At 41.0% G+C, this 15,229-nt stretch overlaps 3 protein-coding genes and 1 non-coding gene across 9 annotated transcripts in view; 2 read left to right on the forward strand and 2 right to left on the reverse strand.

Moving 5' to 3' along the window:
* LOC109544181 (SNAPIN protein homolog) overlaps nucleotides 1-10,662 on the forward strand; it is an 11,420-nt gene extending 758 nt beyond the window's left edge. For 2 of the 5 annotated variants that reach the window (XM_019914245.2, XM_048662265.1), the window contains one exon: nucleotides 510-1,164. Coding sequence is in view for 2 of the 5 variants with exons in the window: in XM_048662265.1 (XP_048518222.1) it covers nucleotides 522-1,139 (618 nt within the window). In the remaining 3 variants the exon portion in view is untranslated. Of the gene's footprint in view, nucleotides 1-166; nucleotides 1,165-8,200 lie in introns of those variants that run through there. The other 3 variants (XM_048662270.1, XM_048662269.1, XM_048662266.1) reach the window with 3 other exon arrangements.
* LOC109544179 (esterase B1) lies at nucleotides 1,153-8,163 on the reverse strand. 2 transcript variants are annotated; one of them, XM_048662264.1, is made up of 7 exons: nucleotides 8,141-8,163; nucleotides 3,605-3,745; nucleotides 3,389-3,548; nucleotides 3,138-3,329; nucleotides 2,902-3,086; nucleotides 1,921-2,256; nucleotides 1,153-1,865 (listed from the first exon to the last, which is right to left on the reverse strand). In XM_048662264.1, exons 2-7 carry the CDS (start codon nucleotides 3,668-3,670, stop codon nucleotides 1,305-1,307), a joined length of 1,500 nt encoding a protein of 499 aa, XP_048518221.1. In that variant the 5' UTR covers nucleotides 3,671-3,745; nucleotides 8,141-8,163; the 3' UTR covers nucleotides 1,153-1,304. The 2 variants fall into 2 exon arrangements, with proteins under 2 accessions (XP_048518221.1, XP_019769801.2); XM_019914242.2 differs by lacking the exon at nucleotides 8,141-8,163 and adding an exon at nucleotides 6,829-7,139.
* Nucleotides 10,457-12,604, forward strand: LOC109544180 (ornithine decarboxylase). The gene is made up of 5 exons (XM_019914244.2): nucleotides 10,457-10,841; nucleotides 10,902-11,151; nucleotides 11,342-11,636; nucleotides 11,765-12,237; nucleotides 12,289-12,604. The coding sequence occupies exons 1-5, from the start codon at nucleotides 10,655-10,657 to the stop codon at nucleotides 12,470-12,472; spliced, it is 1,389 nt and encodes a 462-aa protein (XP_019769803.2). The 5' UTR covers nucleotides 10,457-10,654; the 3' UTR covers nucleotides 12,473-12,604.
* Nucleotides 12,605-13,140: 536 nt separating this feature from the next.
* Nucleotides 13,141-13,214, reverse strand: Trnai-aau. Its single transcript has one exon. It is a non-coding gene; the product is annotated as a tRNA-Ile (tRNA).
* Between the last annotated feature and the right edge of the window lie 2,015 nt (nucleotides 13,215-15,229).

Raw genomic sequence — 15,229 nt, forward strand, 5'->3', positions numbered from 1 at the left:
CATGCCAAGGCTTAAAGCAGCAACAACGCTACATATAAAAACTGATGATGGTGGAAAAATACACCGAAACGTATTTTGATTAATAAATAGAGACAATAAATGACTGAAACCCAGGAACAGATTTGATTTTGAATTGAAACACAGCCAGGAAAGTATATACAATGAAGTAATAATATAATTTGATATTTATCAACCCAAAACTTGTTTCGAGAGAATGTGAAATGCATACGCAAAATAAAGTACACGTTTCGGGAGTGCTTTTTTCAGGCCCAACCCCAGCGAAGGCGAGCTAATTGGCTCGAAATCGGCGGAGGGTGCCTGAGATTAGCACGTCTCCGATCTGTGCCCACTTTCATCTGCAACCTTTCACGGTCGAATTGTCTTCAGTGGCGCATTTTAAAACTGGGGCGAGCCCTTGCGCTTAGGTGTGAATATTTTTCAAGTTTATGGACGCCCCAAAATCCCCTCAAGTGGCGGCAATTTAATTAAATCAATTGGCTCCGCTCTAGTTAGTTGTCACCATGGGGCTCCCTACGCCGTTGTACGATTTAAAAGACTTTCCTGATGTGTATGAACCCAGTGAGGATTCCCATTTGTTCTTGGACGCTCTGGAGGCGGACCAGGAGTCTATTCTAGCCAGAAGCCCCAAATTGGCGTGCGAGATCGGAAGCGGAAGCGGCATCCTCATCACCGGCTTGGCACAGCTTCTAAAAAACTCTTGTGCCTACTTTAGCACCGACATTAACTTCAGCGCCTGTCGAGCAACAGCAAAAACCGCCCTTATAAACAACAGCTACGTAGAAAGCGTCGCGATGGACCTGCTGGGGATGTTTCGAAGTCCATTCGATGTGATCCTGTTTAACCCTCCTTATGTGGTGACTGAGTCCGACGAAATAATGGGGCGCGGGCTTGATAGAGCCTATGCAGGTGGTTGTGGTGGACGAGAAATTATCGACAAGTTCCTGGCCACGCTGCCCAGTATGTTAAGTGAAAATGGCGTCTGTTACTTGCTGTTGCTCAAGGAAAACAACGTGGAAGATATAAAGGAAAAAATCCGAGGCTTGGGCCTGAAGGGCCGGATGGTGTTGGAGAGGAAGATCCCTGGGGAGCATTTGTTTGTTTTTAAGTACTTTCGGTGATCAATATACGTGCTTTGGTACAAAATCCCGCAGATTTTAATACAGCTAATCACCACAAATCAATACAGGGCATTCGCTTCAATCTACTTACTCCTTTTCACACTTAACCAGCGTCAACTTCGTATCATTAACGTCTTGAGATATTCCCATGCAGCACCAAATAAATTAAACAGTCAAATGATTCTTATAGATATCATCCCAGATGTCCATGCGGTCGCCATCCACGTTCTCGATCATGTTCAGTTTGTGTCCAATGTCGAGGAATTCAACGTTTTCGTGTGAGACCGGTTTCCATTTGACGTGGTCCAGAGCTTCGTCGTGATGGGGTGTGGGTTCGCCGTGGATGGCGAAGTTCGTCCACATCTTGACAAACCGCTGAATATATCGGTCCTCCGTACTTCCACGTTGAATTGGCGGCGTGAAGAAGGTGGGAAAGAGGTAAAGCAAATCGTCGGCGTGCACCACTCCGTTCATTTCCCGTTTCGGCACTTTGTTCAGCATATTTAAAACGGACTCTTTTGCCGAAGGCAAGAATTTTACTGACGCCATACTCAGAAGGCTACAGAACATCGTCGTCTTGAAATGCTTGGTCATGGCAAAGGTGTGGAAATAGTTCAGTGAGGAAACCAGCGACATTCTGTAAGCGTAGACTGGCTGGTGGGAGTGTTTGGCTTGCAGTTTCAGCGTTCTTTGAATAGGGTGAATAAAACATGTGTCTCCTTTCAACTGCAACGAAAATCCAGTTGATTCATTGGTTGATTAACTGATTGATTGTTTTTACCTTGTACATTTGATCGATATCCTCATGGCACTCCTTGTCTCCAAAGTAGGCCTTCTTCAGGCGCTCGGCCATTTGCTTGGACCGTTCGCTTCCCTTGACCAAACCGAGCTCATACGGGATTTCATGCTCCAGATGCTTGGGAATGCCAACCCCTGGCACCGTTCTTCTCACCAGCTCAAAGAAAATCCCTTCGCCGGAATTGTATCCAATAATTAAGGGGATTTTGTGGCCCCCTTGAGATTGCATGATTTTGCTCGGATGTTCCGTGAGGATCGCGTCGGGAGACTCCGGCTCCACTACTGGGCCCCAGGGCCGAATTTTGCCAGAGGCAAACACCTAGAGAAACACAATTTGTTATCAACTTGCAGCGTTAATGCATTTCTTGGACAGGTTCAACTCATGAAGGAACAAATCTGAAGACTTCAAGACGCTGAAAGTTCCATACGAGTCCTGCTTTTGCCTGCTTGGTAAAAATCGGTCTAATTATGGTTGTTTATGGACTCAACTGCGTTCTCTCTAAAAAAAATAATTTCTTCGAAACTAACACAATTAGGAATTTGAACTTTTCGCGATCTTTACAAAGGTGCGGAACGTTTCATACATTTCATGTTTGCCAGCTTGGTAAAAATGGGTCTGATATGGTTTTCTCTCCTTTAAAAAATCGTGTCTTCCGAACTAACCAGTAGAAATTTGATAATTTCACAATCTTTAGAGCTTTGACTGAAAAGCTGTTGAAATGGGTCGCCTTTTGTGTGCGAATGCTCGGTCATATTCTACTTCAGAAATTAATTGAGGTGTTTGTCTCGCTCTTGAAGCAGTGGTCGTACCAATAGTCTAGTTTTGGTCGTCAAAGTTGGGAATAGTGGAAGATGGAAAAGCACGCTGAAAGCGTGTATCGATTTGTACCGCTTTCATTTATTATACCACTGTTGTTCCCATTTTGCATTGATTTTCATGTTGAAACTGACGCTCGTTACTTGCCTCTTTCAGCTTCCGTTGCGACTGAACAATTGCCTTTGCCGATTCTTTCCTCAGTTTCTCCACGATCTTGTTCTCCTCGGTTTCCTTATAGCCCAGACATTTGGCGATTTCCGGCGCATTGTTTTTGCCCCAGGACCAGTTGTTCAAGGCGCTGCCACTTTGCACTATTGCCTTATGGAACAGCCCTAAAAGGCTCAGAGAGTTATTTGAAATTTCCTTGTTCAAAAGGTGTTTACCTTGAGTGCTGGGCGCTAAAGTGAGATAATGCACCGAAGCCCCGCCAGCGCTCTCGCCAAAGATTGTCACGTTATCCGGATCGCCACCGAACTTTCCCACGTTCTTCTGCACCCATCTTAAGGCCTCGCGCATATCCTTCAGGCCGGCGTTTCCAGGGATCCCCAGGCTTGGATCTTTGAAGCTGGCAAATCCTGGAAATTCATTCTTTTGTAGTTTTTTTGGGGAGACTAGCGAGTTTTTGATGACCTACCTAGGATGCCCAGTCGGTAATTGATGGCGACTAAGACAATGTCTTGGGTCATTAAGTATTCGGGCCCGTACATGAAGCTTCTGTTCGAGCCGCACGTGAAAGCGCCTCCGTGAATCCACACCATTACGGCCTTCTTCACCGGCTTGTCCTCTTTGGGCAACTAAATCGTTCCTCTGTTAGGCGCCAACATCCCAATCCTCTTATTCTAGCACTTACTTCTTTGGTGTAAACGTTCAAGTTCAAGCAGTTATCCTCCTGGCCAACGTAGAAGCTGAAGAACATGTCGGCTGATGGGCATTCGGCCCCTTCTTTGGTCGCATTTTTCACACCGGTCCAGGGCTCTGGAGGCTGCGGGGCCTGATTTCAACAGACATTTATTTTTATTAATACAATGCGTCATACGATTTGTAATAGCTTCAATGGTTCATCCATGTCAGAGATCTGTGATTGTTTATTAGCAACAATTGCGTTTTAGATGTGTCACAAGCATTTCACAAAGAACTATCATGGAAAACATGTGAAAATGAGTCACAAAGTTCGGGGTCGCAATGTGCGGATACGATTCGTTGCTTTAACTGCGCTTTTGTGCTGGTGAAGAAGCTGATTTTTTCCGAAACAAAGTTCAGTTGCGATTATCTGGTCAAACACTGGCCAATTAAAATTATATTCGTACAAACAAAGTGCCTCTTTTTCTTCAGGTTCGCGATTGCATTAATTCCTAATCTCTAAATAGATTGGAGCGTCCGAGAAGTTTAAAATAGCCGATGTCTTCGAAATAGTGAATTAGTTGTGCGGGCCCTTTCGACAGCCCTAATCTAGAACTGACTTTATCCAGATATTTTATATATTTTATAAATAAAACCAGAAAGACGAGCGTCTTTTTTATCCAACGTCTCGAGAACTGCACATATTTCGTGTGTTATCGGAAATTGCAACATTCGTCCCTCGGCCTCTTCAGCCTCACGCGAACAGGTTTTTTTTTAATTAGGTTCAACCAGAATTTCCCGGCTGTTTTAACAGTAGAAGCAAAAAAGTCACATTTTCCCAGTGTATGCAAGTTCGAAAGCTTAAATCCCGGACATTTCTAGTCATAATGACTTTTTGGATAGAGTATTTTAAAAACTTGAACTTGCGCGTCCCAAGTTTACCAGCTTTTCCTCTGCGTCATGCTCTCAGCGCTTTGAAAAAATAATCAGCTTTTGCTTTGTGTTATAATTTGGAGCAAAAGTTTCCGAAATTATCTCGAAAACAAGTGTGAATCTGTTCGTCAATTTTTAAATAATTGTTCCTCGCGAACCGCGTGGGATCGCTTTCGCTACAAAGTAGATGCTCTCAGCGCGTGTTGAAGTAACAAAGTTTTAATCAAATACAGATAATAATTGAAAGATTTGCTTTTTTTTGGACCAGAAAAGATCGACATCATTGTTATAACGATTAGGATGCCTTGAAACAAATGTATACAGGGTGTCCCTTCCAGTGAGGCTATGAATTGAATTAATAGACGAAAGAACAAAGAATCAGAAATTTTTCGGTGTTGTGTCGGTTTAGGGAACAAAACTGCCCATGAAATAATCATTGCGCCTGCATGCAAATCCGTCGCCGGTTAAGAGTTAGGAATGATTTCTGAATCACCCTGTAAAGCGCCACAGTTGCTTAAATATGCAAAGGCGTTCCTTGCAGTATCATGCGAACATTTAAGGGAGTGTTTCTACATGGAAAATACGGTTTACTTTTGTACATTTGCGTTTTTCGCGGAGCCTTTCTGGTCGCTGTCTTGGCGGGTTCAAACTGTTCGAGTTTTTGTAGTTTTGCCAAAACTCAGCCAGTTTTTTTGCTAGCAAACTGCAATTAAAGTGAATCTAGTGCGCAAAAATGTTGACCATTTTACTGGATTGGCAATGAAACAAATTTTGTTGTTTACATTGAAATTTCCAAAAGATCGGCTACTTTTTCAAAAATTTCATTGAATTTCCTCGCTGGCTGGGTTCCAAATTGCCAAGTTGGAAATACGTTGTTTTAACTCACTTCTCCAGCTGATTCTCATCCTGAATGATAACAATTGACGTTGAAAATCCGGCGCGTATTTGCATAAAAATTAACACATTCTTGCGCAACAATATCATGCTGATAAATACGCATGAAACCATTTACCAACATCTATTAAAAAATCATTAAGAGCGATAAGGAGCGCCATATTCAATTGTTCAAGTGTTGCAAATTCGAACACTTATTTTCACAAAACAAAATTTATCAATTGTATGACTGTAACTCGCGCGAAAGTAAACAGCTAGGAATTTGAAAAGCGTCTTTTTACTTAAATTGATTGCTTTGTGACTGATTTGGTAATCCAAAATGAACGATTAATAACGTCGGTTATTTAGATTTTGCTCCTTAAAATTGAACTTTGTTGATAACACAGCCTGACGATTTTGCCATTTTAATCGCTCATTGTCTGCCGTTTTTTGCTCAAATATTTTTTCCAAAAACGCAACATCGCCGATTACTAATACTAATTAACACTTGAATGTTGTCCCTGGCATGACGACCTTAGTAATTACATGCAATTTGCCCATTACGAATGTACAAGGTGGTCTGCTTTAGCTCAAACTATACAAGGTGTCCCATCAAAAGGAAACTTGCTTACGCTATGAAATCTTATAGCAACGGAAAGACATGTTTATTTCTCTACTTTGACTTAGGGACACCCTATAGATTTTTAAACCATCAACTTCAAGAGTTTACCGATCTTCAGATAACTGCGTTTTGCTATGGAACCAAAAAATTGAAACGAATTTTCAAATCGTTTCCTCCTGAGTTAGTCGCGAATAAAGTGGACCACCCTGCAGTGAGTTGGCCATGAGTTGCCAATTAGCCAGATTGATGGAAAATAGCAAACTGACTATTATTAATTAGTGCATGACCTGACTAATTCGTATGTTTGCATCCCCACTGCGCTCCTAATGTGTACTCGCAAAGTCAATCGGGAAAAGTATTGATTCTGAATTATCCTGGCCAGGGTCGCGTGCGTTTTGTAAACTTATAACACATAACACACAGCTAACTGTGTTATTTATAACTCTGCGGTGTGTCAAATTGCCATGCTTACATACTTTAGAGGTAAATATTTGTGCCACTGTGTACACTATGTAAGGGGAGCGCTGCGTAATCGGGCCCAAGAGAATGAACGACTAATAAGAAAAATGAAGAGCGACGAAAAAGCGCTCGAAGTGCGAAAAACTGAAAGACAGTGGACAAACCAGCACTCGATTGACCATATAAAATCTTATTAAATGCCCACTTACTGACTGTTATTAGCCCATTTATGCATGTTGAGTTGCACACTAATTGAGCAAATTACTCGAAAATAGCGCCCAATTAAAATCAATTGGTTAATCCGCGGGTCATTGAAATCTACACTGTTCACTTTTCGAATGTTTTACCTTAAATCTGAGATCTCCGATCGGGGCCTTCGCATAGGGGACGCCCAGAAACTTGAAAAACTTTCCCCCATAATAATCGTGGCCGGTTGTTCCCTGCAATTTGCCCTGTTCGACTTCGACTAAAACATCAGCCATATTCTTCGAAGATAAACAATTGAAATAGAAAACGAAACAAACGCTACGCGATCACAGCCGCGATGTTTATATACTGTTCAAAAATAGTCGGAAAAGTTGGGATTATCCCGCGTAATTTGCAACCTTTTCGTGTCGCCGTCAAGCCTGCACTGTATTTAATTTTATTCGGCCGCCGTGCTTTATGTTACCTTGTACAGGGTGGCTCCAGCTACAAAATGAGTTTCCTGTTTTCATAGAATCTGCGCTCTAGTCAACACTACTACACATTGTGTTTTGTTTGCAATCTGTTATTGGCTTCATTCGGTTCACTTTTGCGCGCTTGTTACATTCAGAGAGAGTTTTTTTGAAAAAGCGGATGAGAACTCATTCTCACTGAAGCTTCTGATCACCAGCGAGATATAAATCAATATATTAATTCTTTGAACTCTCGCGAAAATAAGAGAGCCTATTTGGACAGAAAGGAAGAGAAGAAGAAAGAAACTCTTCAAAGTCGTTCAATCTAAGTCCTGCAAAAACACCACTAGCAAGAATAAAAAATATGCGTTGCATTTTCCAAAATATCTACGTGTGCAGTCAAGTTATCAGCATTGAAAACAACAATTTTCTTCATTGCCAATCAGTAAATATGTTATTAAGAAGCTACAAATTGACGGAATTTAGGTATAATTAGACTGGCAGTGGTTACGATTTTGTGTTTTCCCGTGAGGTTTTGCCATTACATAATTTGCCCGCTTATAGACTAATTATTTAATAAGTATGCGGCGAGCTCATGGCATCGACCATCCATCAATGTATGCATTCAATAAACTCGATTAAGTTGGAGTGGGTTTGCTTGACGAATTCACAAATCAACGCCACTCACAATCACAATCGCGAGATTGAGCTGAAGTGTTTTGCTTTGTTTTCCAATGATATTCGAGAAGTCTGTTTTTGTTCAGCTGACGAAAGAGCCTTTTGTTTGCCAAACTCTATAGAAATGGGCACTTTTTTAAGCGCAGAAGATGCGGAGTAGTTCTCGTCACCGTTATCGAAAACTGTAAAATCAAATTAATCAGATTATTTCGAGTAGTTCCGGCTTGAGTTTTATCTATTTTAATGGCACAATTAGATAGAATTTAGAAGTGTATTCACTTGAAAGTAGATTAGTAGTGTTAGACAAAATGGCGAATGCGCCTACATGCTAGAAAAATTTCCTTATAACCCAACAAGCAATTGGCGCAATCTCGTTTGTTTGTAGATTTCCTGACTAGGGCGACTAAACTCAGCTTTAAAGCTCTTCACCATTGTCAACAGATTTTTGAGAAATTCATATGGTTGTCTGCAAATAAAAAAACTAGTTAGACATTTAGAACTGGTTTTTTTGCTGATATCTGATGAATCTATGAAACGCACCAATTGCTGGAAAAACAGAGTTTTAAAGCAACAAAAATGCTCTTAAACGTGGTTGTGAGATTAAAATCATTCGACTGAAGACCAAGAAAAATTAAGAAATTAAAGCATTCATGCATTGCAAATGTTTATGGTTCTTTTATTCTTTGCCTTATTAAACTCAAGTGCCGTGGGTTTTTAGCATTGATTGCTTCTCTAGGTGAGTTGCAAGGATTCTTATCTAACCCTCATGGTCCAAACTTGCAGGCAGTTCGACTATTGGCGCTAGAGAATATTCAATGAAAACTATGAAGCCTCTAGAGGAGCACTTGCATCTTGGAACATTTGTTTTCGCTAAATGTTATTATCAGTAACAGACTGAAGGATTTGTAGAAGAAGAATTCAAGAACCTTTAAAAGTTGCCACAAGTTTCATCAAATCCTCATTTCTGCGCGCTTTGTAAACGTTTGTCTGTAAGTGAACAGTTTCGCGATTCCAGTTTCCAATCTAGAACCAGCAGGAGGTTCAAAGGTTCGCATTCTTTAGAAGACACTTGAATCTAAAAACTCTGAAAAATGATCACTCACGAAACAAAAGGAATAATTTTCTGGGGAAATTTGCGTTAAAATTATGGAATTCTGATATTGTAGAAAATGTGAATTCGGACTGTGTGGTTTATTTTCCTGAACGGCACGGTTGTTGTGCTTAGATGAAGATGGAAGCAAGTACCTAATGAATGTTTCTTCGAAGTTTTTGTAGTTATCACGTAAGTGTGAACATCGAGGAACAAATGAAACATCATCTTTCCATCTATCTTCTAACTTTCCAACCATCCAACAAACCACCAGATATCGACAAGGGAAAGAAAATTGCCTAAAAATAGAAAAATAATTAGAATAAAATATTATAAATCGATTGACAATATTGGTCTATCTGTAAATGCGATTATTTATCCATAATCATCGATATATTATTATTTATCCAATCGCACCCGTTAACACACATTTTTATAAATCCATTAAAAACTCGTTAAGTGCACAGGGAAGCAAAAATGTTTCGAAATAAAACCTTCAATTTGTAAGGAAATATTTGCTTGAAGATGGGTATTTGCGAATTTTGATCAAAACGCTTGGGTTGTTCTTGACTCCCGGTCAGAGTTGAGAGTCGTTTTGCAGTATTTATAAACGTGGCGCAAAAATCAGGATTTTGTGCAATTTGATGATTTTTTCTCGACGAGTCTGCACTTGTCTAAAAATATTCATTTCCAGACTGAAGGAACTGTTGAGGGTGTTTCGATTCGCCAGTCTTCTATAGACATTAAACCTTTCAACTTCCTACTGGCATCAGTTTGAATTTTTGATTTCAGAGTCATCAGATAGCCACTTTCAAGTGGCTCCTTGATGCTCCACAAACCTATTTTTCAAGCACATGGTGCGTTTCAAAGAATTCATCAAAGATCAACAAAACAACCAGTTGTTGTACTCATTTAAAGATACCTAATCAGTAAACGGATGTTACTAAACAGCGTTGTTGCTAAGTACGGAATTAATTCTAATCAAGTCTAAGCTTTACATAGATGGACAAGATTTGAGTGGCGCTCAAGGTGTGAAAAGTTGAAGAAACAGAACACACAAATGTGGAACGTCGCATCATAAATTGAAACTTTAACAAAATTAAATAATTTAACCGCAATCTTCGTCGCTGTATAACCTAGTGGAATGCTTGCAGTTGAAGCCTCCAGTTAGGCTATTATGCCTTATCTTACTCATCTCTGTCACTTTGGTCTTACAGCTCACTTGACATTAGAAACAACCACTTCCTCTATCATGTCTTCGACTCTCATTGCACAATATTCAGCCAGTCCCAACGCTTCTACTTATCTTATCGCCATACTTAACAATATCTCACCTTATCACATGTATATACGAAAATCGCCTCAGGGGTCAAAGGTATGTTTACTTAGGACAATTACCACAAGCAGGCCACATGCAGAGCTTGATTGCCACATCCTTGTCTGGCCCATTCTTTTCCTTGCATTCCACTACGGTCAGACGAGTAGTAGCTGATAACATGAGTGGTGGTGGGGACGTAGTTGTTTTTTGTACTATAATAATTCCATGCTCCATGGCCATGACTGCAGTACTGTTCAAGCTTTAGTAGCCAAGTACTGACAGTGCCACCACGTTCAGGTAGAGCGGCTAAACCCAGTTGTGTGTGTCTTCGTAGCTTTGTGTTCTTCATACTCAACATCTTCAAAGTTTCCATATCGGAAAGTGCATCGATTGAAACAGTGAAAGTTCGTATACCACATAAATCAGATACAATGAAGATCCAAACTAGCGGCGGCGATCAAATTGAGGTGGACCGAAGTTCCAATTCTTGGGCCATGGTGCAGCAGATTTGCCAGCAGGTGGGCCAGGAAAACGCGTTCTACGTTTGCAACCTCAGTTCCATTCTGGAGAAGCACAAAGGCTGGCAGGCGGTCATGCCAAGAGTCGAGCCGCATTATGGTAAGAAATCTTCAGCAGTTCCACATTTCGTCTACATGTAAAAATTCGCTTCTTTCTCAGCTGTGAAGTGCAACAACGACTTGGCAGTTCTGGAAATCCTAGCGACTCTCGGCGCGTGCTTCGACTGTGCGTCTAGGGCGGAGATCAGAAAAGTCTTGTCGCTGGGCGTGTCTCCAGATCGCATTATTTTTGCCAATCCTGCGAAAATCAGCAGCCACATTCGGTACGCCGCTGATGTTGGGGTGGCCACAATGACTTTCGATGACGTGTGCGAACTCCACAAGATCCAAAATCTCTATCCTAGTGCGAGGTAAAGAAATGTTAAGGACTCTACTTGCCTCAACCAAAAAAACTCCTATCTTGTTCAAATACTGTGGCCTGATATTTGGGTTCTCGATATTTCAACAGACATTTTTCGACACTCTGGGCATCCGAAATTTGAAATCAATTTTCTGGCTCACTCCTCACAGGTGGAGTAATTGGCGTACTTTACGTTCCAGGTTGGTGATCCGGATCAGAGTGGATGCAACTGATGCCCAATGCCCTCTAGGGATGAAGTTCGGGTGCGAACCAAACGATGCTCCCCAACTCTTAGATGTGGCTCGCTCTCTCAATCTGAACGTGGTGGGAGTCAGCTTCCATGTGGGCTCTGGATGTAGGGAACCGGCAGTCTTCCGACGCGCCATTTCTGCAGCCCGTGATGTCTTCGATTACGCCTCCACTGTGGGCTTCAAGTTCTCTTTGCTGGACATTGGAGGCGGATATCCCGGGGTACGCGGATCATCCCTCACAGATGTAAGTAACCTGAGGTAACAATTTTCGGTCTCACTGTCAATGTTCGGCCTCCTTCTTGCATGTTTCTTATCGGTTCTGGCGAACTTTTCCTGTACCAAATCCTCAAAACACAAATGTTTGGATTGCAGATTGCCGCGGTGGTAAACAACGCCTTGGAGGACTTCTTCCGCGATATGGACGTGCGTGTTATTGCCGAACCCGGCAGGTACTATGTGACTTCCGCGTTCACATTGGCCTGCAACATTCACTCAGTCCGCAAAATAACCGATGTGGACGATCAGGGCAGAAGATTCGAGACGCACCGAATGTACTACATCAACGACGGCGTGTACGGAAGTTTCAATTGCGTGCTATACGATCATCAAGTGGTCTGCCCGGTGCCACTTAAGGAGTATCCAGAGAGCAGGAGAATTTCCAGCAGCGTTTGGGGCCCCACATGCGACGGTCTCGACCGCGTTATTGAAGACATCTCGCTTCCCGACATGAATATTGGGGACTGGATGGTGTTTGAAGACATGGGCGCCTACACTCTGCCGGTTGCCAGCACCTTCAACGGCTTTCCAGTGCCGGAAGTCTGCTACATCATCAAACAACACGAATGGTAGGTAAAGCTATTGTATTTGAAGCTGGTTATTGACTAGGGATTTTGCAGGGCTCAATTGAAAAATTTTATTTCGCTGTCCAGAGCGGAGCTTGAGGTAATCGAAGAGCCCAATGCGGCTGACGAGGAACTGTTTTGTCTGAAGATACCGTCGAACCTCAACGCGCCGTTGGCCTCAGTGAAGAAGCCCGAGGCGTTCGCCACAATCTGCTCCTCCGACCTCATGGTGGGATGAACCCATTCCATTTCATTTTTAACAAACTGATACACTTGACTGGCTTTGATGAGGGGAACAACACAATGGGAAAGACAATTTAACAATAGTTATCAATTATTTCTACTGTATTTAAATAAAGGTTTCGACGAGTTTCTTTCTATTAATTAAACCTTTACCCAGTGTACAGGGCAGGGTCTCCCTGAAATGGCAACGTTTTACTATCAATTCAAAATTCATTCCTGGGTTTCAGTCGTTTATTGTCTCTATTTATCAATTAAAATACGTTTCGGTGTATTTTTCCACCATCATCAGTTTTTATGTGTAGCGTTGTTGCTGCTTTAAGCCTTGGCATACATTTTCTATGAAGAGAAATTGATAAATAGAGACAATAAATGACTGAAACCCTGGAATGAATTTTGATTTGGAATTGCAACACAGTCAAGAAAGTATATACAATTTACTATCAATTCTACTAACCATCCGACAGCGTTACAGTCATTGCAGGGACACCCTCTATAAATTAAGAATTGAAAAACCGAGGTGTTCAGGTTGAATTAGAACAGATTGAAGATTTGCTCGACCAACATCGGACCCAAAAAACCACCAAAAAGTTGCGAAATTCCAGTCAACCACTCGAAAGTGTAAAAATACTCTCGATTTTAGAAAAAAAACTGTAAAAAGCTGTTTGGCCCATGAGGGGATCGAACCCGCGACCTTCGCGTTATTAGCACGACGCTCTAACCAACTGAGCTAATGGGCCACATGATATCAGTGCACCAAAATCCATATTAAAAGTGCATGCAATACCAATGATTAAAATTGAAATTGTTTTCAGAATAATTTTAAAATAAAAATCTTTTAATTAATAACTTGCTACTTACCAGCTAGGCCGCACACTAACAATCTGGAGAATGGTCTAAACATTAAACAACAGTTTAATTTTCAAAAGTTGAAATATGATTGATTTCTGAACTTTTCATTTCTAACTGGGTTCTTTTGGGCGCAAATTCGGAAAAGCAGTACTGTATTTATCGGGTTTTTCCCCAAAATAAACCCCAAGTCTTCGAAATTTCGTTTCGGTGACACATCTGTTGACAGTGATATGTCTGTATCCATGACAACCAGGAGTGCGTTCATAAACAAAAGAAGCGACTAGATAACTGGTTTATCCGTCAATGTGGTTTCACTTTGTTTCTAGTCGCTCTTTCCCTCTTACAAAAGACCTTCTCTTTCCTTGTCTGATGTAATTGTATATGAATGCCCTGACCTGAGCCCCAGTCAGGCGTTGATTATGAACACTCTCCTGGTACCAGCCAACAAACAGTTTCAAAATTTCACTAAATTCCCTTTATTTTGGAAACTCTCTCATTTGGGAATAGATAGAACATATTGGTGTCAACAACGCTGAATAAAATATCTAATAAATTTGACTGAAAATAAACTAATGGTTTAAATTGAAAACAGTAGTTTCAGTCAATTGAAATATTTGATCTTGCAACTACAACTGAGCAGCTAGCAATGCTTGAAAGTGAGGAAAATAGAGCCCATTTCTTCCTCTAACAGCCGGCGAAAAAAGCAGGTTGCTACCGCTAACAGTTCCTGAGAAATTAGCTTTCAAAACACCCTTTGCAAGCGCAATTTTTCGCAAGAAAAACTCAATTGCCCGTCTATGCAAGCACAGAAACAATAAAACCTTCTCAAACAAGTAGAATTTTTGCAAATTAACCATTAAGCCTGCCACTCAATTGATCAAATCGACGTCCCTTCGATTGATGCGAGCGACGCCACTGTGGCCAATAAACCTCCGATGCAAAAGTGAAAAATAGCGCCAGAAAAACGGCTGAATAGAATTTCTTTTTGGTCAAATGACCCAATTGAATGCGAACTAATCAGACATAAGAACTCAGCAAGGGTGCCGTTTCCTTGTAATCCGAACCAGCGGCTTTATTAATTGAAGTCGCCATTTGATTCCGCCAGTTACCAATCAAATTTGATTATTTTGCGGGAAATTGACCGAATCAACACACACACGTGGAGAATTATTTTCGACTTGGCGAATTTTGCTTAAAGAAGTCGCCTGATAAGTTAGAGAAAGAGTTTAACCCACAACGTTTCATAAGGCATTTTCTAATTAAAATCTTTGCTTCTTAAGTAAACAATGCCAGCTGGTTAAAGTAGTTGCCTCCAATTAACTGATGCAAATGTTGCAAATGAAAATTGCAACCGAGGGTTTGCAACTTTTGCGGAAAAGTTCATTTAAACGCCGAGTTTCTCTCGGTTTGTAAACGTACGCACCTGCAAACTCTCAAATAAAAAATGGAAACTTCCAAAGCGAAGCCAGTAGAAAGCTGAAAAATTGACACCTTTTAGAAGACACCCGAGTCCTCAAATCGTCAAAAATTCATTCAAATGGCACTAAACTTCCGAATTTTTCGCGCTTCGTAAACGTGGATTTAAAAATGAACGGTTTTACCCAAGTGCCGACTCTCAAATAAAAATTCCAGCTTCCAAAGTAGCAGCTTGAAAATTTGCTAATCTTTAGAAGACACTCGAATCTTCAGGCCCTCAAAAATTCGTTCAAATCGCAATAAATCCTGATTTTTGCGCGTTTCGTAAATGTTGAATCAAATAAAAGATCTAATTTCCAATCTAGCACCAGTAGGGCCAGAATTCCCAAATCTTCAAGCTACTGTTTATTCAGAATGATGAAATATGAATTAATTAATTATAAATAAAATAAACGGAAAAAATACATCAATAAAATGTGAGAAAATG

This window comes from Dendroctonus ponderosae, unplaced genomic scaffold (genome assembly GCF_020466585.1).
Source record: "Dendroctonus ponderosae isolate FM_Combo_2020 unplaced genomic scaffold, Dpon_F_20191213v2 Dpon_F_20191213_10, whole genome shotgun sequence".
NCBI lineage: Eukaryota > Metazoa > Arthropoda > Insecta > Coleoptera > Curculionidae > Dendroctonus > Dendroctonus ponderosae.

Bases quoted from the DNA above. Each gene is read 5' to 3' on its own strand.
- LOC109544179 (XM_019914242.2), bottom strand. From the start codon at position 6,963: ATGGCTGATGTTTTAGTCGAAGTCGAACAGGGCAAATTGCAGGGAACA. The intron at 3,549-3,604 runs GTAAGTGCTAGA...GGAACGATTTAG, and splicing joins TGAACGTTTACACCAAAGAA to TTGCCCAAAGAGGACAAGCC. The intron at 1,866-1,920 runs GTAAAAACAATC...TTTTCGTTGCAG, and splicing joins ATATCGATCAAATGTACAAG to TTGAAAGGAGACACATGTTT.
- LOC109544180 (XM_019914244.2), top strand. From the start codon at position 10,655: ATGAAGATCCAAACTAGCGGCGGCGATCAAATTGAGGTGGACCGAAGT. The intron at 11,152-11,341 runs GTAAAGAAATGT...TTTACGTTCCAG, and splicing joins AATCTCTATCCTAGTGCGAG to GTTGGTGATCCGGATCAGAG. The intron at 11,637-11,764 runs GTAAGTAACCTG...TTTGGATTGCAG, and splicing joins GCGGATCATCCCTCACAGAT to ATTGCCGCGGTGGTAAACAA.